We start from the raw sequence: 27,127 nt of genomic DNA, 5'->3' as shown, positions 1-27,127 counted from the left end.
AGAGTGACGTCACATGCGGCGTAACTGCGTCAGCGTAACTTGCACCGACCAATCACATCATCTCATTTGAGTATCAGCTTTCGCCTAATAGTTATTTAACGCTATTTACGCTATTATTGTTTTACGATGCATCCCAATGGAAAAAAAAATAGCGGAACCGAACAGTAACGGAAAAGAAACCAGATGGAAGGTAACCAATCAGAATGATTCCGTTTCAATTCCGTTCCGCTTTTTAATCAGTGGGTTTCCCATGGCACGGAACCATTACGGAACGGAAAAATTTCTAACCTTATCCATATAAAAAATTCGAAGTATTTATCCCACTGAAAAATATACTAAGGATGTGCGATTCTGAATTAATCTTCGGAAGAATCAATTTTTTTCGTGGGGAAAATCGATTTTTTGTATCGATTCTGCAATGTCCGATTTTGGAGAGAATCGATTTTTTTAGGTTAGGCTCGATTCTTTTTCGCGCTTTCAAAATCCGGCAAAAAATATAGGGTTTTTCTCTAGGCTCGTTTTACGATAAGTCATATGTCGTTAGTCGTAAGCAAATTGACCAACCACAATTGATTATTTTCTATATAAAGAGAGACAAAATCACCAATGAGATGCTAGAAAAAGAGACAAAATATAGGCCTCCCATATAGTATCTCTTTTTCTACAGCAAGCGCACGTTTATAATAGACCTTCCATATAGTACTTCTCTCTCTACAACGAGCACGCATTTATCTATCGCAACGCTCAGTCCATTCTATATGTTATTATGGTAGTCTGATACGGGCTTTACGCATTGAAGATTGCGGCTATAATAGCATGATGAGTGATATGAATTCAGTCGAGATAAAAGAAATTATGTTTTGATATACATTATTAATACTGAAAATTTATATTTATTTACAATATTATACACAATAGATATTATTATTATTAAACAAAATATATATAAAACGTTTCTATCCCCCAGCAAAATATTATAGCGTTTATGAATGGGTTAATCCAAACTCGATCAATTAATCACTATATTTTACTATGAATTCAACTCTTTTATTGGCAGAGATAATGCAATGACGTCATTAATCGCTTTCAGAGCGATTAAACTTGCTACATTTGAAACGCGATTAGAATGTAATTCTAGGATTCAAGGATTCAAAAATATAATTTTCATAATTTTCTTTTCTGCATATTTATAACATATTGCTTTTTTAAATCATTTCCTACTTTTAACAAATTTTTTAAACTGTGTCATTTTGTTATTTGTGAATCTCTTTTTGTATCTTATTTATTTAAATATTTTAATCATCTAAAATCCCTTGCTGTATTTGTATTTTTATTTTATTTTAATTTATACTGCCAGAGTAGTAACGTTTTATAATATATTTTTGATTAATAACAATGGGTGCGTTTAGGAAACACAACCGCTCAGTAGCAATCGAACGTGATTGGTTCTTTCTTCTAGAATCAACAAATCAACGTCGAGTATTGACAAGACGATGCTCAACAACTGTGTTTTCTGAACGCGTCCAGTAACACACACACACATCTATTATATAATAAAATTAATGAAATAAATATAATTCTGGGCAACAAAATATTCTGCGCAGACGCCTAACGCTCGACGCTCGACGCTCGACGTTGCCATGTAAAGGCACCTTTAGAGAATAGGTCTACAGTAAGAAGAATTATTCTTGGTTCTCAGTACAATTATGTAACAGCAAATATATGTTAATAATAAGAATTATGTTAACAAATAAAAAAGTAAGTGCAAAATTGTTATTAATTGAACGTTTATGAAAACAAGTTCCTGCACGCTTTTATTTATAGGTTATGGTAAAAAATTGAGTTATTTCTCATTCGTCAATTATTTTATTTTACAGTTAAATCAATGGAAATAAGCAGTTGATTAGCGTTTAGGGCTATCATGTTATTTGTTACTCATTCAATAAAAATATGTCGGCACATATCATGCAACTTTATGTCAAAATTTTCTATCATCACGGTTTGTAGCATTGACTCTAATTTAAAAAATTTGATATACTCCTTTATATCATTGAAAGAAATTTTAATCCTAGTGTTCTGGCTTCCTAAGGCAAAAATCAATGAAAACTTTGCGCATGGAGGAACCAACACAAACAATGGAAGATGATCGATTGCAGATTAGTGCAATAACTCCAATAATTCCTTTTTCTGTTAAAAAAAATGCTGCATGTGAAATAAAAAAAAATTTGCATAAAGTAGAAAAGCCAGAATGGAGATCTATAATAATCAATTATACTATACTTCATAAGCACTATCTTAAGTTGTCAAAGATTAAGTTGACATGTATGTATAACAAACATATATATCGGATTTTTGAGATATAGTGAATTATAATTATAATAAATATTTATTTTATAAATTAATTATTTTGCTTATAGCTCTTGTTGTAGCAACAACTATGGCAGGATATGCATTAGCTCCTGCACCATTCGACTTTTACACACTTACAATGTGTTCCCTTGGTACAGGCTTAGTTTCTGCTGCGGCAAATGCAATTAATCAATTTTTTGAAGTTCCATTTGATGCACAGATGTCGCGGACGAAAAATCGAGTATTAGTATGTGGTCATTTGACGTAAGTCTTTTTAGATGCGTTATCTTTTTTATTTTGAAAGACTTACATTTATATAACTTGATATTAAATAGATATATATTTGAATATATCATTAGGCCTGCTCATGCAGTAGCATTTGCAACAGTATCTGGTATGGTTGGATTATCAATACTTTACTATGAAGTGAACAGTGTGACAGCAATGCTAGGTGCTGCTAATATTATTTTATATACACTCTTCTATACTCCTATGAAACGCATCAGTATTGTCAATACATGGGTTGGTTCTATTGGTGAGTATGTTTTCTACATATATTATTTAAACAATCAAGTGGTAAACTGGCAGATAAAGCCAAAACGCAGATGTCGATGCGCGAGCTTATTATCATTAAATTTTATTAACTAATGTGCATTAAAAATGTATATTTTGGATTGTTTTTTGGTCCATCTTTAGCATGAATATAAATATATAAAGATTAGATTAATAAGATTAGAATTTAAAAACTTGACACATAATATTTGCAATTGCAGTCACATTTCAAATTAAAATTAATAATAAAAAAGGCTCACTAAAATCCGCGTCTCGAATTTGTACAAATAAATAGACAATGTCCGAACGCCATCGCCACGCGTATGTCGTCGATAGTTTACAATATAATGATTTTATATATATAACTACAATTTAGTGAGTCTTCTTTTTGATTATTAATTTTAATTTGAAATGTGACTGCAACTGCAAATGTTGTGTATATCAAGTTTTAAAATTCTAATCTAATTTTCATATATTTGTATTCATGCTGAAGATGGACTAAAAAATGGTCCGAAACGTACATTTTTAATGCACGTTAGTTAATAAAATTTAACGATAATAACTTCGCGCACTGATATCTGCGCCTTGGCTCTTATCTGCCAGTTTACCACTTGATTGTTCTTGCCCTGAGCCTATTGCTGCTATTATTGTTTAAACAGTTATAACTTTTTTTTGCAGTTGGAGCAATACCCCCTCTCATGGGCTGGGCAGGTTGTACTAATAATATACTCATGCCAAGTGCCTGGATTTTACCTGGTATTCTGTACATGTGGCAGTTTCCACACTTTAATGCTCTTTCATGGAACTTGAGACCAGATTACTCACGAGCTGGCTATCGCATGATGGCTGTTACAAATCCAAATCTATGTCGTAGAACAACTATAAGATATACGATAGCATTAACGGCTCTGTGTTACTTAGCTCCTATATTGGATTTAACTCATTGGTGGTTTGTACTGGCTTCAACACCAATCAATGCATCTTTCCTTTATTTAGGTAATATATATGTACTTTGTATAAATCTTTTTATTATTTTTTATAAAGAATTATTATGTACAAAAAAAATACATATATATATGTATATATATACAGGGTGGCCCATGTAAAATGTTACAAGCTAATAATTCTAAAAATATTTGTCAAATCAAAAAATTGTTCATGAGAAAGTTTCATGTTTTCGAGGGGCCTTTCTAACTACATAAACAAAATTGCCCCCACTTTTTCTCTAATTTTTTTTACACTAATTGATTTGTCTCATTATTCTGTACATAAAAGTATTACGATAAGATTATCGAAAACTAAATATTTTACGAGATATTTTATTTTTTATATCAAAATATGTTAGATTGATATAAAATAACTCAAAAAGTACTTAATGAAAAAATACTTTATTATAGTGTTTTGAAAAGCTCTCAAGGTAAACTACAAGAATATGTAATGAAAAATAGGGGGTTCCATTTAAAAAATTCAAAGTGACTTTTATATGATCTTGACCTATTTAAGGTCATACTAATATTATTATATAATGCGTCACTTAGAGCTCTACAACTTTGGTTCGAAACATTTTTCTCAGAAAAGTTTCGTTTTCGAGATATTTGACCGTTTCCAGACTTTTCTAACACCCTGTGTGTGTGTGTGTGTGTGTATATATATATATATATATAGTCGGCGCTGATTGATCAGACTTTACTCAATAATAACTCTTTTATTAAGCATTATAGAAAAAAATGGTACAGGACTTTTCTGTTCAGTTTACTGTGCTCTATTTGCTCACAAGCGTTGTCAAGGATAATTTGGGACATCCTGTATTTATATATAGGATGTTTCACAACCTCCGTACAATACTTTAATAGTATATTCTAGAGATAAAATAGAGTAAAAAATTTTGAGGCTGCAATAGTTTTGGAGTTATAAGCGATCAAAGTTTGCTAATGATATCACGTAGAGCTCGCTCCGTACATATACACGCATACTGATCTGTCATCTGTTATTGATTTTACAAATTAGGTAATATTAATTTTTATTGCACAGCTGATTTTATTGTTTGTTATATATATGAATACCATGTAAGGTGGTCAGCTGATATTAACGAATATTTAACGAACTATAAATGTTGTATATAAAATATTTAATTTTCTTCTTAACAATTTAAATGGTTGATTAATTATTATATTTAAATAGAAATATAAACTTAATATTTTCACACATTTAAAAAACAAAGTTTATTTTTATTTTGACTGCGCCGAGAAGTTTTGTGGAAATCAAATTATTTATTTTATCTATCAGCAATAACAGATGACAGATCAGTACATGTGTAAATATAGTTACGAGCCTGAGGGCGCGAATTCTACATAATATTATTAGCAAACTTTGATCACTTATAACTCAAAAACTATTGTAGCCTCAATATTTTTCTATTAAGATTTTTTATTTTATTTTACCTCTAGAATACGCTATTAAAATATTATATGGAAGTTATGAGATACCCTGTATATATATATATATAATAATTTTTTTTTATAAATAACTTATGATATCTTATTTATAAATATAACATATATTTTGCAAAGTCTCTTTATAAATTAAAACATTCTACAAAAAGTTTACATTTTTTATAAAATATCAAAGAATATTAAAGAATTTTAGGTAAATCTTATTAGCGTCGACTTCGCCGATTTTAATGACCTTGATATATGTTGTCAAAAACATGGCTTTGAGTGACTTGCAAAAAATTTTAGCCATCGCTCATTCCTTATTACTCTTTATTAGTTATTAATAATTAAGGACAGAGCCATGTCCATGACAACATATGTCAAGATCAATATGAGATCGGCGCTAATATCAAGGTTACCGAATTTTATAATTAAGTTCATTTTATAGAAAAAGTCTGCAACACATACAGAGTGAGTGAGGAAGAGAGGAAAATATTTTGGGAGACGATAGTATGTATAAAAAAAGTATTAGTAATGGTATGTATCATTGTAAAAAAAAAAGTTTATATGAACATGGTTATTATTCTCAATAGCTTCGGAAATATAGCTGTTTGAATTTTATAGAAGTACAATAATCATGAATGATATATGTGCTACGTTTACAATAAATGTGTGTTCAAATATTGAATCGTGATCAATACATTTTACAACTCGTGTCGTTTCTCTGAGTGCAGCGTGCCGTTCTTTTATACGAATAGCAGCATCCAAAACGATTGAGAATAATAAATCTTCATATAAACTTTTTTTATAATGACCCATACTATCGTTTCCCAAAATATTTCTCTTTCCTTCTGACTCACCCTGTATAAAATATATATAAGTATATCTATATATGTATGCTTGAGATGTGTATATATGTATGCTTGAGATATTTTCAATGTTTAAATAATGCTCTTAATTTTAGCCTGGAAATTCAATAACCATTCAGATAGTGCTAATTCTAGAAGATTATTCCGATTTTCCTTACTTCATTTACCACTATTGATGGTACTGATACTCTCAAGCAAGAAGTATTGGACGAACATGGAAAAAAAAGAGGAAAATGTATCTTTTTATGAGACAGTAAAGAAAAGTGGCTTACTAACTATTTTTACATCTACTGCTTAACAATTTCATCTGTATAGTAATTTTTCATTAATAGAATTTTCAGCAATAGTACAAATTATTATATTACGAACTTTGGATCTATCTGATTTTTACAATATCTCTTTTTTCATTGATTAAATAAGATATAATTGTATAAAACAAACCATAGATCTAATCAAAACTAGACTACTTTAAGTTTAGTATTAATTTAGTTAATAAAAAAAAATCCCATTAAAATTATATGTAAAGTTGCTTTCATAAGAAAATAATATTCACAGAGAAGAACAAAAATTAAAATATAATATAGTTTCATTTAAAATATTTTAACATAGCGTCATCGTATTTTCAATGCTTTTACGTTTTGTTTCAAATTCTTTTGCCATTTGCCTTCTCGTCTTAGTTAGATTTCTGTGACCAGCACAGTCTAAATTTTCTATATAACATTTATTTCTACAGCATTGTCGACATAATTTATATTCGCATTTAAAACCCTGCAATTTAAACTATGTATTAGAATTTTTCTCCAAAATGTTTTGTTAAGCATCAATCATTTTCGAAAATATATTCAAAATTATGAAATCAAATAAAAGTTATAAAAGTTTTAACAAACCAGAGGATTTGGACAAGCATGACACCGATCTGAACTTCTCTTAGGAAGAGATGTTGCTCTATTCGGTCTACGCGCTATTCGTTTAAGCTTTTTTGAACGTTTCCGCGATATTTCGTTTCCGTCCTCATCTTTGTATTCCCGTTTTGGAAGTGCGTCTTCCTAAAAATTCTTATTATTATTTTCAAAAAATATTGAGTTACAATGCGAAATAAGAAAAGAATACACTGCATATATTATAAAATATATGCTTATTTACTTGTGATTTTTGTATATATTTTTGTGGAAGCTCTCGTACATAAGGTTGACACAACCATGGTGGCAACTCCAAATCATAATCTAGAAACAGAAGAAACATGTATATATAAATGTGGATATAATAAATACAATGTTTATTTAAACATCAAGTTATTACTTGTCTTTTCTATCTGCCATGTCAAATGTCCTTCGTGATATGGTAAGTAACGATCTCTCAAGGTGTATACAACATTTTTGAAAGCTTCCATACTGGAGTTTGTTGCTAAATTCTCCCTCTCTTCTTGATTTTCTGCTAAACAAAATCTACTCTCTAATTAAAAGCATGCTGTTTGCATGCTCAGAAATTATATGATACAATTCATGACTTGCTATGATTAAGGGTGCCAGTCTTATTTAGAAAATAAAAAAATCGATTTTTTTCTGATTTTCTGAAAGTATGATGCCTGAAAAATATCTTTCAAATTTTATTGAAAAATTCGCTAAATTGACGGAGTTAAAAAACTTAGAATAGAATAGCGCGCGAATCTTCGATGGGCTTGACTTAAACTTTAAACTTTTTAAAAACACTATTTTTAAAGTTGGTGTAACGGATATATCTTAAAAATAAAAACCAAACTTCAATTTTTTTTTTTTATTGAAAGAGAACATTTTTTGAGGGATACTGAACCTAATTAGAATATTTAACAAGTAAAGAAATTAATAGAATATTTAATATTTTTTTCACTTTTAAGATATTAAAAAATTTCAGTAAAATTTAAATATCTAATTTTAAAATGACACTATCTAATTTTTTTTTTTTTTTTTTTTTAATGAGATTAAATTCACAATACTCCAAAAATATTCTACAGAATAAAACCAAAATTATCATTTCAGATAATTACACAAGGAACAGCATGACATACTGTTGAACCATGTATTTTTGAATACGCTATACGCAGAGGCTTGTATTGAACAAAACAAAACTAAATATCCAAGATTTAATGATATTAACGTATTGTTTAAATGTCAACAAAAACATATGTATAAAAAAAAGATCAATTTCTAATATTCTTCAAAAAACATTTTTAAAATTCATCAATTTTTTTATACTTCTAGAGTAGACAAGGCCCTTAAAAGATCAATACATACACATGATGAAACAACTTAAATAAATGACCGCGGATATATGAAGCCGGTGCTGGATATTGCTCTACAAGCTCCAAATATTCCAGAGCAGGTTCCCAACAAGCAGGGTAACGAGATTCGAATATGTATGGATTGTAAAGATTCCCTTCGGCTGACATCACACCCTGCACTTGGGTTTCTTCAATGCACCTCTGTAAGTCTTGCATGCATTGTATGTTACCATTGGCTATCACGGGAATTTCCACGGCGTCCCTGATTAAATATAAAATAATTTATCAACTGCTCTTACAATAATATTTACTTTATTTCGTCAAGTTAATAATTAAAAAAGAAATAATTTGAGTAAAAACTGATAAAATAATATTTATTTAAAATATTAAAAATAATATCTGATTACAAATTTATTTTATTAAAAAATTTAAAATAAAAAATATATTTTTCCTTTCTTTCTCTCTCCCTTCTTCCCTCCCTTTCTTTCTTTCTATATTCTCCCTTTCTCTTCCCTCTCTCATTAATTTTCCATGTACATAAATCACTTTCTCCAGCATGGTCCATTGTCTTAAAGTAATGGCAGAATCACAGTAATATCATAAGATATATTATATCGAGTTATAGTTTTTCTGTTTATCATTATATGATGTATTTATCTCGTATTTAAGTTTCTGTCACGGTTAAATAGAAAAAAATTGCAAAATATGCCAACAAGATTAAAAATATGTATTATTTATTTGTATGAATTTTTAATTTTTGATACAAAGGATTCATCATATTAAAATGATTATGTTAAAATTTGATAATGATTCATTATTAATAACCCAGTCAGCCAGATCTGTTCTAACAGATATTGCCAAGTGCTTGCTACAAATTATTGTCAGCAAAAAGGCTACAAATTTGGTACAAGAGTTGTTATTACCGATTAAGCTGGCAGATTGCCGGCAAGAATCAAGCAAAGCTTGCTAACATAACTACACAGCAAATTGGCGGCAGAAACCGAGCAAAGCTTGCTGACATGACTGACATCAGATTGTCGGCAAAAACTGAGCAAGATCTAGAGTGCGCAATCTGATGGCAAATTGGCAGCAAAAACCGAACAAAATCTGCAGCTTATTACAAAGTATTATAAAATAGTTCAGTCGCTTATCGCTATGCGGCGCGTTATTCATTATCTATACCCGTATTCAAATTCTTGTCATGAGTGTATATAAAGCCTACAAAATGCTAATAATATTATAATATATATATTTCTATCAGTTCAATTTTTGACATAATTCTTATACAGGAAATTCAGATATTGAATTGATTTTTGGCAAATCGGACAGATAATTGTTCGATTTTCACTTATTCAAACAATTTCTGTCCAAAAAGATCTTTAATTTTATAAATTAAGTTATTTGAATTTACCTATATGTTTTAACATATTAATATATGATTTTATATAATGTCTAATTATCTAATGGTCATTTTATGACCAAAACTTATCATCATTTTGTTACTTAGGGTTAAGGCTTTAAATCTATTTAAATATATACTTTTATATGAATGGCCAAAAGCTGCAGAATTTGTTCGGTTTTTGCTGACAATCTGCTGTCAGATTGTCTTGCGCAGATCTTGGTCGATTTTTGCCATCAATTTGACGTCAAATCATGTCAAGCTTTGCTCGGTTTTTGCCGTCAATTTGCTGTCAGGTTATGTCAACAAGCTTTGTCACCAAAACACAAGCTTAATGCGGACACAGATGGCACTGGATTTGTTACCAAGTTTTGAGCGAATTTGATGTCAATTTGGCAACAATTTGTTATCAAATTGCTTACTGGGAATGATTACGCAATGTATGATTTTAGATGTGTATATACCCAGCAAGCAAAATGATGCAAACTTTGCAGTAAACTCAAGCATGCCTTTACAGCAAAATTGTGACAAGGTGTGTCTGCAAAAAGCTTAGCTTTTGCTGGCACGGCTTATCGCAATAGTGTACATTTTACGCAAATAATAGAGCAAATCTTGCTGTGCACGGCATGACAGCAAATTTGTGGCAAGAACAGGACAAACTTTGCTGTGCACGGCATGGCAGCAAATTTGTGGCAAGAATAGGGCAAACCTTGCCGTGTACGGTATGATAGCAAATATGTGGTAATTTTCTGTATGGGGTGATTTAGAAACTCTGCGACAAACTCTGAGGAACGATAAATCTCGCAGAGAGGAATATTTTTTGTGAAGTAATCCATCATGTTTTCTGACGCGTCGTTTAAGAATACGCAAAGACGGCGCAGACAAGAGTCTTAGGTGACATTTATTATAATTATGAGATGGTGATAATATATGAATAATTGAAAATGAATTCATAATATGATGAATATATGAATTATATATATATATATATATATATATATATATATATATATATATATATATATTTACATTTTAAGTAAACAATAAACGGATGATTTAAACTTTTTCAGACATTTATCTGCTCGATCTAAGAGAGACAATCAGTCCAATATCTGAATTCCCTATGTTTGGGATTGTATCAGTAATTAAAAACTGATAAAAATAATTATATTTTTAATTTTCTACCAGCTGCTTTTTGCAAGCTTTATATACTTCTAATGATTAAAAATAAAATACGAGATGGATGCATATAGCGCGTCGCATAGCGATGAACAAACGAATTATCAGCTGAATATTATATTTTTGTAAAGTTTGTAATAAAGTAAAATTGTAAATTTGTTGTCATGCCGTGCATGGTAAGATTTGCTCTGTTATTTGCGTGAATTTTGCATCTCGTTGTGCCAGAGTATACTTTGCTCTGTTCTTTTCGTAAATATGTTATCATATTGTATACGATAAGGTTTGCTCTGTTCTTGTCGTAAATTTGCTATCATAGCGTATATAACAAGATTTGCTATTAATTGACGTAAAGTTTGTGTTACACCGTGAATAGCATCATACATGTTCTTCGATATGTAAAATTTACGGGCAAGCCTTTTTCTATTATTTACAGCATCGTGAGATGAAAAATTTTGCCGTCAATTTGCTTCAAACTTTTTGACAAACCAAATCTTTGACAAGACAAATGTTTGCTAGACAATTGTTGTCAAGATTAAAGCACATCTTGTCTCAAAGCTTTGGCAAAACGTGATTTTAACATTCTTGGCTATCTGGGTACTATCTTAAAAAAGTGATGCTTTATATAATATAACACAGTCATTTTAGTATTCTAAATTTTTTGTTGGAATTATATTAGAAATTAAGTTGATACAAACAAATACTATATACTTTTAATCTTGTTAGCATGCTTTGCAATCTTTATATTTACTCGTTTCTAAAAAAAATTTGAATTTTTCATTTACTTATAATTCCTAATTCTTTACAACCATATTAAATTATAATATCAAAAATAATGAATATTTCTTTTGTGCATTCTATCTGACTTATTCTTTTCTTATATGTCAAAATAAATCAGCTTTTTCATACGCCATTACACTCATTTTTAATTGGCAAAATACATCAAAAACTGTTAATAAATAAGTTAATAAAAAACTGTAAATTTTGATCAAAAATCTATTTTTGCTAACAATGTAGTAAGCAGTTGAGTTATATATGCACATTTATTAATGTAAGATAATGAATAACAGTCTTTGATGTATTTTATTATCTATCTATATTATATCAAGTACGAGTAATAGCAGACACAAAAACTATATTTTACTTTATTACAAATGCAAAAAAAATTTACATTTCTCATAATTCAATACAATTATCCTGAAAAATCAAAGACTAAGAGTTAATTAGAGTAATTACTTTAAAAGAAAAATAATTACCTTACGGCTTTAATATGTTTCCAAGATGCTAATCCAGTCAATGGTCCTTTTTGCTCTCTCGTACGTCCATGAACAGTAAGTAAGCTAGCACCTGCATTCTGTAGCATGCGAGCATATTCCACAGTACGACTGATTTCTGGGAACACTCGTAATTTACAAGTGACAGGTATATGTAATCCATTCTTTAAAATCGACACTGTATACACAAGAAATGTATCATTATTAGAATATTTAAGCATTAAACATAAGTAGAAAATATGCATACCGATTCTATTTAACAAAACCCAGTCATCCTGTAAGAATGCTCCATAATGTCCACGTTTTGCAATTGCCTGTGGACAACCAATATTGATGTCCACTGCATCACAGTATGGTTCAACCAAATGTGCAGCTTCCAATAGTATATCTGGATCATTCCCACAAAACTAAAAAAAGAATTATCATACAAAAACAAGCTGAATTATGCAAATTAGAAACTTTCACATTGTTTTCTCATCATTTTATATTCACAAAGTTTAAACTCTTTCAAGCATGCAGATTTTTCAATTTTTGCTTCCTCATAGAGGAAGTTTTGTGAGCGAAATAAAAAGATAAAGAAGCAATCACCAATCCTCACTAAATTCAATACCAACCATCCTTTAATAATACTCTATTTATGTAAAAAAATTTGACCTACTATTCCAAATTTTGCGAAAGTTACAACGTATAAAGACATTTCTTAAAAAATTCAAAATTTTATAAAAAATGAACCCTTTCACCGATTCTCATCAAATTCAATACCAACCATCCTTTAATAATATTCTATCATCGTAAAAAAATTTAACTAGATATCTCAAAAATTGCGAAAATTAGCGGTTGCACGACAAATCGCGTACACACATACATACACACACACACACATATATACATACATACATACATACATACATACATACATACATACATACATACATACATACATACATACATTGTTTAAGAATATGATTTTTCGACGTTTTCATACATTCTGAACACATTAGCATTAAAAACTTTAAAAAAAATTTTGTCACGAAAACAAAGCTTCCTCTACGAGGAAGCAATTAATGATAATTATTCTTCTTTATTTACTATTTTCCATATTTAATCCTTTGCGCTCTATATATTTCTGTATTAATAAAGTATAATTTATTATCCATTCATTCATATACATAATATTCGTAGCATTGAAAAAATGTAATTTTATATTTATTTATATTTATATACTTTAAACTCTAAAATAAATTAAATTTACTTAAGAATAAATAAATTTTAAAGATTTAAGAATATAAATGTGTAAGATGTGTATCTGCAGTTTTTAGATTCTCAGGGTACCTATTCGATAAAATTGCACTTTAGAAAAAAATTATCGTTATATTTTTAAATATAATACATATCTGTAGCGGGACTCTCTAATGTCTTTTGCGACAATTATCGTTGTCGTTAGCGAGCGATAGCCTATGAGAGTTGCGCTTTTCACCAGGATTATCTTTACCATTGGCTGTCATTAATTAACGATACCGAAAATTGTCGATAACAAGTTATTGAATCCCGCTACTGATTAAACAATTTTTGAAATATGTACTATATATATGTATATACAGGGTGTCCTAGACCATCCGTACACTTTTCTTTCAAAAACTAAGCATTTTAGAGAAAAATGTTTTGAACAAAAATTGTATGGTTTTGAGGGGAACATAAGACGGTATCATTGGTTTGACCTTGAATGGCATCGTCAAAGTCAAGTCAAGGACACCTTTAATTTCTTAAATGGAACCCCCTATTTTTTATTGCATATTCTTATAGCTTATCTCGAGAGCTTCCCAAAACACTATAATAAAATATTTTTTTATTAAGTATTTTTCAAGTTATTTTATATTTTAATCTGACATATTTTGATATAAAAAATTAAATATTTCGTAAAATATTGAATTTTCGATAATCTTACCGTAATATTTTTATGTACAGAATAATGAGACAAATCAATTAACGTAAAAAAAAAAAATAATAAATAAATAATTGTTTTAAAAAATACATTGTAAATAATTACATACTTTTTTTAAAAACAATTATTTTCTTATATCAATAAAAATATTACGGTAAGATTATCAAACCAATGGCACCTTCTTATGTCCCCCTTCGACTCAAATAACTTTTGTCTAAAATATTCTTTTTTTTTGAAATGCATGGTTTTCGAGATATTACGGCGAGATATTAAAATGGGATACTTTGTATATTTATAGATTAGTTTACACCAATATACTCTTATACATACGAAGTACTACCCCTAATAGCACACATGTCCAGAGGACCATCCAGAGACCATCCAAAGGTTATCCAGAGGATGTTAATATCCTCTGGATATCCTCTGAATACTCTCCGGAAACGAAAAAGAAAAGAATAAAATAACGAAACGAAGAATGGAACAACTGTGATTGGACAATATAGTATTTAGTACGTATTAAAGTATATCGGTGTAAACTAGGACATAATATATTTGAAACCACTGAACTCTATGCATATATGGAAAACGCCGTGCTACTCAAAATGCGAGATAACATTATGTGATCTTTTCTTTCTGTTGTAGACCTTCTTTTTTAGTGGTAGAATCACCATCAAAAGTCAATGATGGTAGTGGTGTCGAGTATATATACATGTACCAGTACAAGAATCTAAAAAGAGACAAAAGTCACACAATATCCTCTTTGTCATCCCCATCGATATATAGAATAGACTACTGATGGCAATGGAAGGGGTAACCGCATGAGTAGAGTGAGAGGCAGATAATATGAGGTCACTTCCGTTTCTTTCTAATAAAGCCTGATTGGATCAATAGTACTGCTGATTTTTGGCCAACCAATCAAGCTTTATCAGAAAGAGACGGAGTGATCTCATCTGCGAGTGATCTGCCTCTCATTCTACTCGTGCAGTTACCCCTTCTACTGCTATCAGCAGTCCATTTTATATATCATGGGCCCGTATTCATAATCGGTTTTTATATTTAAGACCGTCTTAAATACAATCTTAAGATATCATAAACCAATCATAGAGTCGTATTAGTATCTTAGGATATTACTTAAGACGATCTTGAGATAAGAACCGACTATGAATACAAGCCATGGTCATCCCGCACGTTTAAACCAGGCTTATATGGGAAGGCGCGTTCCAATATGTATAGAGTTCAGTGTTTGAAACATATAATTCACAATCATTGACCAATTAGATTGTTGACGCTTGCAATATAAGAACAAATCGATCAAAAAAAGAATTTTTGAAAAAATTTCCTGGGCTGTTTTCCGATTCCCTATCCGGGTGCACCCGATATTATAGTGTACGTGACATATACTATAATGTCGGATGCACTCGGGTGGGGAATCGAAACACAACATTCCTTAATTTTCCAAGGTAAAAACAAAATGCCTAAGAATTCAAGGTTTTCTAGATTTTTCCAGGGAGTGGACACTCTAGATTTATTTTACATAAATACTAATTATAATTTTGTGATTAGTAATGTAGACCTGCACAATTAACGGACGATCCTCGCCGGTGCTAGCAAGGGCCTCTCGTCTATACTTGGGATCCCGACAAAACACGGTGGAGTGCAGCATCGGCGTATAACAGAGTTGGGCACCATGTCGCCTACTAAGTAATCTCCATGCCAACTCACTCGCATCTACCATTGGCGCGATTATGCAACGCGGCGAACCCAAATCTTCCCAAACGTTAGTCTTCTTTGAGGGAGTGTCCTCCTTGTCAAGCGATTCCGTCATCGTTGACATTATCTGTACGCATGAAGATTGAGTGATGTATTGCTTGCGGTTATGAAAGAAAGCACTATACCCTTATTGAAGTTGGGCCCCTGGTGAACAGCATTGAGACATGGCTAGGATTGTAGGAACCAAAAGATTGTAGAAACCAAGAGAATTAAAAAGTTCTATGGGCACAATCTTGTAAAATGAGTCTTCTGAGTGCTAGAGCTGTCCAAAAGTTCCCTATTATAACATATACGTATGTATATATGTTCGCTAGACTTCACTTAGGCAATTAAAACTTTTTGTTTCATACTTCGTAAATACCCCCCCCCCCCCCCTCTTCCTATTAATTAATATATGACTCATAATTGTTCACTCGGGGCCCAAACTGGGCAATCTTTTAGAGTTAAGGAATTAAATAGCGGGTATAAAAAAATCTGCAAAGAAACTTGTTGCGTGCTGCGATGCAATGTCATTTTCAAGTATTGCAATTCTAAATCTAGTGATATCAATTACAACGCGGATTTGTACAACTGATATCATATTATGCAACTTGGTATTGTTATATATTTTGTAACGACTCGGTACCATATTGATATATGACCGATAAAGTAAATTCTTATTTGCAAGATAAAAAATTTGTAAAAAATACAGAATATTCTCAAATAATCTGTTACATAAAAAAGTCTTCGACCAATTTTTAATTGATATTTTTAATTGATATTGTTCTTTCAATGAAGATTTCGGTAAATTTTATTTGTTTTACTTAATATATATCATATTTTTATATGAAATTAAAGATAAAACATTTAATTTTATATATTTAACGGTAAAAATAATGTTATTAAAAAATAGAAAACAAATTCTCTTTCAATATGACATATATTGTTTATTGAAGAAGAAGCAAAAGAAGGAAGGAAGAAAATAAAGGAAAAAAGAAGGAAGAGAAAATGAGAAAGAGAAAGAACTAAATATAATTATTATTATTTATAATTAATCACACATTAAACTTAACATATAAAATATAAATTACAGTTTCATACTTTTATATGTAAATTTCCATAAATTATAATTTTTCTCTTTTTTTATAGTTGCAGACTTAATTAAAAAAGATCATAAATTAAAGAAGATGATCGTTTGCTGCGTATCTTTTTATATGATTTAATTTTTGTCTGTTTAGATAACATTTTGTTTTAATACTAATAAAAAATGATTTTGAGAATATATACCAATACGTAAATGTAAATGTATATGTAATGAAACAATAAAAAATGGAAAAAAATATCAGCATAGATGTGCAATATGATAAATATCTTATATTCTGGTATGAATCGTGCTTATGAGCATTATTCTCGAATTTAAATTTAAAAATATAAAGCTATGAATAATATCTCGATGAATGGATTCAGATACTGAATATATCTTAGTACTTTTCGAGATTTTATTTCTAAAAGAACAGCAAAACATATCGATTACTAAAGACAATGTCTCTCGGTAAGATGCTGCTGATAAAGTTACTCGCGTAATGGCGGGAAGGCGAAAGTGGGACCCGATCGCAACGGCGATCTAGGTGTAGCCGGTTTTGAAAACTCTGACTCTGGTATCGGTGACAATTGAGCGGTCTGCGTGACATATGAGCCGAGCTTAAAGCGTGGCCTCTTCCTGGAGAAGTTTGTACTTCGCCGGCTACTGAAATAAGCTTGATTCCGTTTAGGCATTACGGAAGGCGATATCGGTTCCAAAACGGGGATGCTCCCGGTATTCGAAAGCACTTTTCTAATCTTGTGGACAGTACTCGGAAGATCCATAGTGGGTAATCTCGCAGGTGGATGTGGATAATCCGTAGGTGGTGTTGTTAGCTCCGCCACTAATGTTTCGATGATTCGATTTTGATGTTCGGTTATTGCAGGCGCGATGTCTGAAGGACCATCTGGAATTATCTTGTTACTGCAAGAACGAGCAAAAGCCGATGACGAAGTTGTTGCCTTTGATTTTGAGTTCTTTTTTAGACGAGCCTGTAAAAACGTCTGTATTCTTCTCATCGTTCCACAGGAACGTTTTGTAGATTCGAGACGGTGTCCGCCGGTGCGACGTTTTCGATCCTTTCTGTCATACCTGGCTTCGGAATAATTCATCATGGAGAAACAACAAGACACCGGCGAAGGTGTGGATGATGACTTTAGGTCTGGCGATTCTCCATGATTTTCCAACTCTATCGTGTTGATCGACCGCGAGGAGGAGACTTTAATAGAAGTCTCAATGGTGCGTGAATCATACGAGAAACAGAGACGAAAATTCCGATCTTTCATCAAGGGCAGCGTCTTCGAGCAAGTATCCTCATCATTCGCCGCTATGTCACCGCTGCGCGTTTTCTCATGCGTTGAGGAAACATACACATCCGTCGTTGCCGTCATCATTGTCGTATCTACACCCTTCTTGAATAAAGAACCGTTCTTGCAAAAATGAGAATATAGACTTCGTGCGCCAACCACTTGCTCAATATCTTCTCTGTCACCGGTATCGCAGTAAGGTGCACCGCATAGATTACTAGAGGAAGTCATTCTAGAGCCAGTGGCAATGCCAGCAGAGCTCTTCTCCCGCTTTCTGCGTACGTATTCGTACGTAGTAAGACCGAGACAAGCAATATAGCCATGGAAAAAGCAGAGATGTATAAGTAAAACGGCAGCAACTGTCGAGAGGACACCGATGAGAGTAGCAAGAACAAGTGAGCCGGTGCCAGGTACCGGCAATGATGGCGCTGTGGCGTTGTTCATGCTCGTATTGTTGTCGTTGCTATCATTCCAATATCCATCGTTCACAACTGAATGCGCATTAACAAGCACCAGTTCGCCCAGAGCAAGTGCGGTAACTGCGAGCGCAATAATTAATGTCGATATCAAGCACGCCAGGAATGCCGGATAATTACGGCTTCCGATACAATTGTTTAGCCACTTGCAGTGATGATCAAAACGTGGCACGCATTTGTTACAGATAGAACAATGTTTAGTACACAAATCGCGCATCGTGATATTACATAGATGACATCGACCGTTCTCGATAACATGCTGGTGTTTCGTACGGTCGAATTCTGACACAATTTCATTGATCGGCCGAGCACGTACTTCAGGATCAGCCGGATCCAATAATAGTACCGTCAGATGGGTCAGCACATGAAGCAGGAACAACACAGCAAATAGCAATGAGAGAGTAAAACGCAGATCAGGTAACAACGGTGTCGTCAATAGCACAGTAAAAGTACCAGCAAACACGACAATTAGCAATACCCAACCGATTACTTGCTGAGGATGTAGCGGTAGCTGTAGACCATGAACACGGCGGAATCTCCTGTGTTCTGGTGATATATGCAACACGTTCTGCGAGGGATAGCAGCGGACAATCGCGCGCTTTGCACAGGTCTTAGTTAGCATTCCCGTTCTCTTTTTCTCTGATTATTAATTATTTCGAACATATGTAGGATCGCTTCAATGTATATATAGATATAGTACAACATTATATATATATAATGTTGCTGTTATTTTCATTTTTATGAATCCTTGATTATTCCTTCTTTCTCGCGTATTTATAAAAAATTGAAAATTGTTACAGTATAAAAACTATTCTATTTTTCTTTGTTTTTGTAAATATTATCATTCTTTAATTATAATTTTAAACTTGTCCTAATATCATTCATTAGACATTATTTAATTAATAGTTAATATGATAAAAAAGACGATTTTACTAAAAACTATACACACTATACATACATATGCTATATAAGATTAACGTGTCAAAACTTTTTAAATATTGTTTAAAATTATATGGAATACATTAAAAATTTGTACTCTACAAATCTACTATTTTTATAAATTTCTTCATTATTTTAATTATAATTTCAGTTTGGTTCTTCATGTTGACTCTTATTCTACTTTTTCTTTTTTTCCCAACCCAGTCTTCGATAAATATTAATAATTTTTAGTCTAAACTTTTGAGTCCTGACCCCAGACATATATAAGTCACTATGTAAAGTATGTAGGCTTATCCGATATCACCATTAATAATGATATTAAGTTTCTGTATCCATGATCGGTTCTTGGTTTAGCACTGTAATCTTGATAAAAGGTTTCTTATCTGCTGTTTTCTTATACATTATTTTCATTGTTTTATCGCACGGCACAATCGCGGATAATTCCAAATAAATTAATACGTAGGATTTTCTTGAGAATCCTTTGTCACCCATAAGGCTAACTGACGACCTGGCGATATCTAGACGAATCAATAAATTGTGGTTGCCGCGGAGACCGGTCCAGAGCCGCAACTTTTGTCGAAGATCCCATGCACGCATGCGATGAAATAATGTAAATATGCGCGCGCATACTTCACCAAGATTGGCCGGAAAAGTTCAGTGAGTGTAAAACGATATGGTAAATACTGATTTTTACTGCCCTGACTTTATCTAATGGAATAAACTGGCAAAAAGTTTAAAAATAATTCTTATATATAAAATATATTTATATAACTTTATACAAAAAGATATTTTTGCTTTAATTAATAAATTGTCCTAATTCTTACTAGTTTAAAAAGATGAAATCAATATAATAATAAAATCTTTTTTAATTCCAATTATATATAAATATGTAAAATTTTTAAAACAAAAACTTCTAAAATATAAATGTTACTACATTTTATATTAATCTTTAGTTTAATAAGAGAAAAATGTAGTAGTAACAGAATAGTAACAGAAAAAATTTTTACTGATATAGATCTAATTCACGTTTACCTTTCAATATCTGATAAAAAGCTAATTTACTTATTACTAATTCAATGGCTACTAATTGATCCCTATTACGGATTTTATATATTATTTTGGATAAAGTTTAAATTAGAAAACATTCTTTCAATTGACGAATATCGGTAAAAGAGTTTTCTATTTATTTTAACATTTTTAACAGAAAAGACTAGTTTTTGCCCATTTCTTCCGGAAAATACCGGTTTTGACTACTGATATGGATTTTATCCATAAATGTCGAAATTTGTCAACCCTGTCTTCACTACAGCATATTTATGAGTTCTTATTCGTTATGTAAAAAAAAGAACACGAGAATGTTCAAACGTGTCACGCGCGTGTTCTATCTATTTTTGAGTTTATTTCTCTTTTTGAGAGGATCCTGCAGCTTTACATAATACTATCAATTGTTGGCCGTTTGAATGAGAATGAGAACTATCTCTACTCCGGTGCTATTATATAATCCATAAAATCAAGTCGTTATGCGAAACTCGCGAAAAACAATAACCCAAAATTAATAATACAAGTAAATAATGAAATTAAAATACTCACCAATTTTCCACATGATCATGATAAAATATTTGAAATTTTACATTATACAGGATGTTTCAGAAATACTTTAACAAACTTTGAAAATTTCTCCATACAAAAACAAGCACAAGATGAAAATTGTGCAAATTAGAAACATGCACATTGCTTCCTCATCATTTTATTTCGCTCACAAAGCTTAAGCTCCTTAAAGCAAGCAGGTTTTTCAATTTTGACTTCCTCATAGAGGAAGATATTGTAAAAGTTACAACGTGTATAGACATTTCTCAAAAAATTCAAAATTTTATAAAAATTGAACTCTTTCACTGATTCTTACCAAATTCAATGTCAACTATCCTTTAATGATACTCTATCCATTTTAAACAATTTAGTCCGATATCTTAAAAATTGCGGAAATTATAGATTGTATAATACATACCATACATATATATACATACATGTTTGCATACATGCATACGTGCATACGTGCATACATGCATACATGCACACATACATACATGCATACATACATACATATTGGGTTGAGTAAAAAGTCATTGCGTATTTTTGCAACAGATGGCATTAGTTCAGTTTTGACAGTACTAGAGTCATTCACACATATGTTTGTCATATATCGTTTAACAGCTGACGGTTTAAGCTTCATTCTAAAAAAAAAATTGAGCGATTTGGTTGAGTTTTGGAGATTTTACAACAAGTTGAAGATGGAAGACGAAACTGTGCATTTTTGCCATATTTTACTGTTTTACTTCCGTAAAGGGAAGAACGCGCGTCAAGCTTGTGAAAAATTGCGTAAAGTTTACGGTGACGATGCTCTACAAGAACGTCAGTGCCAAAGCTGGTTCAAGAAATTCCGCGCTGGTGATTTTGATCTCAAAGATGCTCCTCGGTCAGGAAGGCCCACCGAGGTTGATGACGACAAAATAAAGGCATTGATCAAGTCAAACCCACGTTACACGACACGAGAGATTGCAGAAACATTGAAGATCAGTCAAAAAAGTGTTCACGTCCACCTAAAGAAGCTGGGATACGTAAGCAAGCTCGATATTTGGATTCCTCATGAACTCAAAGAAGTTCATTTGACAGCGCGTATAAACATCTGCGATATGCTCATGAAACGTGAAGAAAACGATCCTTTTTTGAAACGAATGATAACTGGTGATGAGAAGTGGATTGTTTACAACAATGTGGAACGCAAACGGTCTTAGTCCCGACGTGATGATTCGCCTCAAACGACTTCAAAAGCAGAACTTCATCAGAGGAAGGTTATGCTCTCAGTGTGGTGGGATTGGAAGGGTGTGGTGTTTTTTGAGCTCCTACCAAGGAACCGAACAATCAATTCGGATGTGTACTGTCGGCAATTGGACAGTTTGAAAGAATTTGTCATCCAGAAACGTCCGGAGCTCGTCAATCGTAAAGGAGTTGTGTTCCATCACGACAACGCGAGACCGCACACATCTTTGGCGACCCGTCAAAAATTATTGGAGCTTGGATGGGATGTGTTGCCCCACCCAGCATACTCGCCTGACCTTGCGCCATCAGACTTCCACTTGTTTCGCTCTCTTCAAAACTCCTTGTGTGGAATAACGTTAAATTCAGATGAGGCGGTAAATCAGCACCTTGTTCAGTTTTTCGCCAATAAAGACAGGTCCTTCTACGAACGGGGAATTATGAAGCTCACCGAAAGATGGCAAAAGGTCATCGAACAAAACGGAAAATATATCATTGATTGATCTTTGTTCTTTATATAAATAAATGACTTTGAGAAACATACAAAAAATACGCAATGACTTTTTACTCAACCCAATACATATACATACATACATACATACATATACATGCTTACATACATACATGCATGCACACAGACAGACAAATAACAGACAGACAGACATAGACATTTTTTAAGAATATGATTTTTCGATGTTTTTGACATTCTAAACACATTGGCGTAGAAAATTCGAAAAAATCTTTTTCATAAACAAAGCTTTCCCCATGAGGAAGTAAAAAAATGTCATAAACATATATCTGGAAATACCTGGTTTATAATCGAATGATTTCAATGACAAAAATTGACAGAATATATCTACAATGATACATGATAATGCATGATAATGTAATACATCTTCAGTTCAATTATTTATCTACTCACAATTCATAACAAATGCTCAAAAAATCCTCCACTTGCTTCAATACACGCATGGACACATCGGATCATGAACTGGCGCACCCTTTCAAAAATCCCATAATAGTTATGAATGGTTTTGCAAGCATCTACGATGCATTGGTAAAGCATTTCTTCATTTGCAATTTCAGTTGCATAAACTAGGGCTTTTAAATGTCCCTACAGATAAGAATCTAATGGATTTAGATCAGGCCATGATACTGCATTAAATGTAATCTTCCAATTATAATTTATAAACTAGGCATTTAACCAGGACATATGTTTATATGACATTTTTTCTTGTTCTTGTATGGAGAACTCGTCTCTAAAGTTTATTCAAGTATTTCTGAAACACCTTGTATATATTCTTTATATTACTATTTGATTAGGGGTAATATTATATTTGTCGTACAATAAATTTTTTAAGCATATTGATTGGCTGCAAAATAAAGAATGTCTCGAGTCTCTATTAAATTAGTTAATCAATCTAAATTAGTTAATCAATACACTTAAAAAGTTTGTCGTACGACAAATGTAATATTACCCTAATGATGTAAAACTAATCTATCTATACAATTGTATTGTACAGTATTATATAATTTTTATTAAATACAATTCAGAAAAAAATAGTTCGTATTTTATATTTTGCAAAATTTCCATTTTGCAATAAATAGCGATTAATATAATTACAATATAAAAATATTTATAATTTTCCAGACAGCACATATGTCCCTAAATGTATCTTTAAAAAAAACAACTTAAGAACGTCTTATCATCTTTAAGACATCTTTAAGATATCTTTTGGCCTTTTTTGTGCTGTCTGGGTTTAATCACACAATTAAATATATAAGTAATTAAAAATATTAAAATAATACGTAAAATAATTAAAAACTAACCTTACTTGCATAACTTGATTTTTTTAGGTTGCAAATGAGACGTGTGAATTTATCAACATCCTTCGTACTCGAATTAATAAGTTAATTGATAATTAAATCACATATATATTGCGATTTCACAATTTTTTCCTTCTTCTTCTTCTTCGTATGGGGATTGGCTCCGACGAATATTCGTCACACGACCATCAACTGGTTTATAGAAGATAATACAAACAATTTTTTCCTATATATCCATTAAACTCTATCCTAACCATAGACATAGTATATCTAGACTCTAAACTATACGGGTATATACCCGTATTCATAGTCCTTCCTTATTTTAAGGACGGAGGAAGCCTCCATGAAGGATTCCTTGAATCTGCAAGGCCACCTTGTTTCATAGATGGACCTCGAGTCTCCCTTTCAGAAGGAAGGAATATTTTAGGGATTTTTAGTGACCGACTGGAGGCAGCACCGTTTTATGCTGCCTGCAACTAATTTCATATAATACATATGAAAACTTTTTCGTATCTTCAAAAGAAAGGAATTTTTATTCCACGAGAGTTTGCCTTTATTTAAGGAGCGGGGGCCAAGGTGCACCTAGAAAAGGATGTACTCTGTTTCGTGCTCTTTGCGTTCTCTCTCGCTCGCACGTAGCATAGCGAAAGAGAATGCTATGCTATATGCGAGCGAGAGAGAACGCAAGAGGCACGAAATAAAGTATGTCCTTTTCTACAAGCATCTTTAAGGTGCTTTTCTATGACAGCGTCAAGCGTCGAGTGTTAAGCGTTATATTGTTGCCCAGAATTATATTTATTTTATTTATTAAATTATGTAATAGATGTGTATGTGTGTGTGTGTGTTATTATTATTATTAATCAAAAATATATTATAAAACGTTATTACTCTGGCAATGTAAATTAAAATAAAATTAAAATACAAATACAAAAAATTTTGGTTGGTTGAAATATTCAAATAAATAAGACACAAAAGGGGATTTACAAATCACAAAATGACACAGTTTGACAAACTATTGTTAAAAGTAGGAAATGAATTAAAGGAGCAGTATGTTATAAACATACAGGAAAAAAAATGAATATTATATCCCTTAATCCTTGATTAAATTCTAATATTCTGCTGGGGGATAGTAACGTTTTATATATATTTTGTTTAATAATAATATCTATTGTGTATAACGTAAAGAAATATCATTTTTCAGTATTAGTAATGTGTATCGGAACATAATTTTTTTTATCTCGACCGAATTCGTATCACTCATCATGCTATTAGCCGCAAGAAGCTGAAATCTATCTCATTCAGATTCCTGTGCAATGGTTTCTGTGCAGACGCAGAGGCAAACGCTCGGCGCTCGATGCTCGATACTGCCATGTAATGGCACCTTTAAGTCTTACTGCTTAAGTTTTTTTATGTGACCAATCACGGTCGAACAGAAAGGCAATCATATTGAAATGTAAGCAACGCTGAAAATTTCGAAAGGTTGAAATTCTTAAGTCTTAAGTCTTACTGCTTAAGTTTTTTTATGTGCTCGAACTCTAGACTCGAATTCAGGGACGGTATTAGCTGTAAATCATATGGGGTTTTAGCATATGTGATCTGTAATGGAATAATCAACGCTCATTTAATTTGTTGACAATTATTAGACACATATGCTTATGTTACATATTCTTGTATTATAAAGATATAACAAAAATTACTCGCCTTTAATTGTAATGTGTCTTATTACATATATCTAAGAACTTATCCCACATTGCTAAAGTACCTAAGCTCTTTCATATTAGCAAAGAATACTTATCCAATGTCACTTCGTAGAATGAGCAAAATCTCGAAAATTTACAGATATTGTTGATACTAAAACATGATAATAAGAGATTAAGACAGTGACATACGAGAAGTTAGGAAATCTCTCGTATGTGCAGTAGGCAATGTAGAAAACTATTAAAATATCCTTATCATTTATATACAGATTTTTTGTGGCATATACCTGTGTTTTTTATGCTGTCCGTAAACAATTAATAATTATACTGTATGCTCTCGCACTTAAAATTTCACGTATATATTACGGCATTGTCATACAAAATACTCCAAACGATTCCACCCCTTCCTTCCCCCTCCATCAGAGTGTATTAGTTTTTCTTGTTTTTCAAGGCAATTGTGAACCAACAAATATTTTAATTAGTTTTTCAGTGACCAACAAATGATTGCGCATCGATTGAACTAAGTTTGAAACAAAAATAATATCTTTCCGGCTAATTTCACACAAAATTTTGTTTTTGTATTTTCAAAAAAAATATTAACCAACAAACGTTGTAATTAAGCCAACAATCATTAACAAACGACCAACAAACAATAAAAAAAAATTATAAAAGTGAATGTTGACCGGTTAACTTATGGAGCTATCATACGGACATACACCTCTACATAGAGATCGAGGCCAGTATTCAGTTCTTATTTCAAGACCATTCTTAAGTAATGTCTTAAGATGCTAATACGGCTTTGTGATTGGTTTAAGACATCTTAAGATTGTGCTTAAGAGGATCCTGAAGAGGATACCGGATTGTCCTGTTTTACCGGCTATAAAATTATATATTTGCTTAATATAAAAGTTTTGCAGTTTGTATATACAAAATAAGATAGGTTCGCACTCAGAATGCATGAAAGAATATAAGTGAACGTTTAAAAAT

At 31.7% G+C, this 27,127-nt stretch overlaps 3 protein-coding genes across 8 annotated transcripts; 1 reads left to right on the top strand and 2 right to left on the bottom strand.

The window, feature by feature from the left end:
* Window positions 1–1,601: 1,601 nt before the first annotated feature.
* Window positions 1,602–7,489, top strand: Cox10 (Cytochrome c oxidase assembly factor 10). Of its 2 annotated transcripts, XM_070307622.1 has the most exons (7): window positions 1,602–1,758; window positions 1,878–1,999; window positions 2,073–2,322; window positions 2,418–2,613; window positions 2,709–2,884; window positions 3,580–3,897; window positions 6,298–7,489. In XM_070307622.1, the coding sequence occupies exons 2-7, from the start codon at window positions 1,922–1,924 to the stop codon at window positions 6,498–6,500; spliced, it is 1,221 nt and encodes a 406-aa protein (XP_070163723.1). In that variant the 5' UTR covers window positions 1,602–1,758; window positions 1,878–1,921; the 3' UTR covers window positions 6,501–7,489. The 2 variants fall into 2 exon arrangements, with proteins under 2 accessions (XP_070163723.1, XP_070163724.1); XM_070307623.1 differs by lacking the exon at window positions 1,602–1,758 and having other exon boundaries at window positions 1,915–1,999; window positions 2,090–2,322.
* Window positions 5,365–24,695, bottom strand: Dus1 (Dihydrouridine synthase 1). 5 transcript variants are annotated; one of them, XM_070307621.1, is made up of 9 exons: window positions 24,452–24,695; window positions 15,824–16,087; window positions 12,556–12,715; window positions 12,291–12,426; window positions 8,473–8,721; window positions 7,502–7,647; window positions 7,346–7,425; window positions 7,090–7,248; window positions 5,365–6,970 (listed from the first exon to the last, which is right to left on the bottom strand). In XM_070307621.1, the coding sequence occupies exons 1-9, from the start codon at window positions 24,455–24,457 to the stop codon at window positions 6,803–6,805; spliced, it is 1,368 nt and encodes a 455-aa protein (XP_070163722.1). In that variant the 5' UTR covers window positions 24,458–24,695; the 3' UTR covers window positions 5,365–6,802. The 5 variants fall into 5 exon arrangements, with proteins under 5 accessions (XP_070163722.1, XP_070163718.1, XP_070163720.1 ...); XM_070307617.1 differs by having other exon boundaries at window positions 5,369–6,970; window positions 12,291–12,486; window positions 24,452–24,692; XM_070307619.1 differs by having other exon boundaries at window positions 5,369–6,970; window positions 12,291–12,486; window positions 24,447–24,691.
* LOC138939636 (uncharacterized) lies at window positions 17,347–19,638 on the bottom strand. Its single transcript, XM_070307616.1, has one exon. It carries the CDS (start codon window positions 19,483–19,485, stop codon window positions 17,572–17,574), a length of 1,914 nt encoding a protein of 637 aa, XP_070163717.1. The 5' UTR covers window positions 19,486–19,638; the 3' UTR covers window positions 17,347–17,571.
* Window positions 24,696–27,127: the final 2,432 nt, after the last annotated feature.

The sequence above is a fragment of the Polyergus mexicanus genome, unplaced genomic scaffold (assembly GCF_030449975.1).
Source record: "Polyergus mexicanus isolate NDT 795.1 unplaced genomic scaffold, iyPolMexi1.0 SCAF_14, whole genome shotgun sequence".
NCBI classification, from domain to species: domain Eukaryota; kingdom Metazoa; phylum Arthropoda; class Insecta; order Hymenoptera; family Formicidae; genus Polyergus; species Polyergus mexicanus.
The sequence above is the reverse complement of the archived record's forward strand: the minus strand, read 5'-3'. Positions and strand labels throughout refer to the sequence as shown.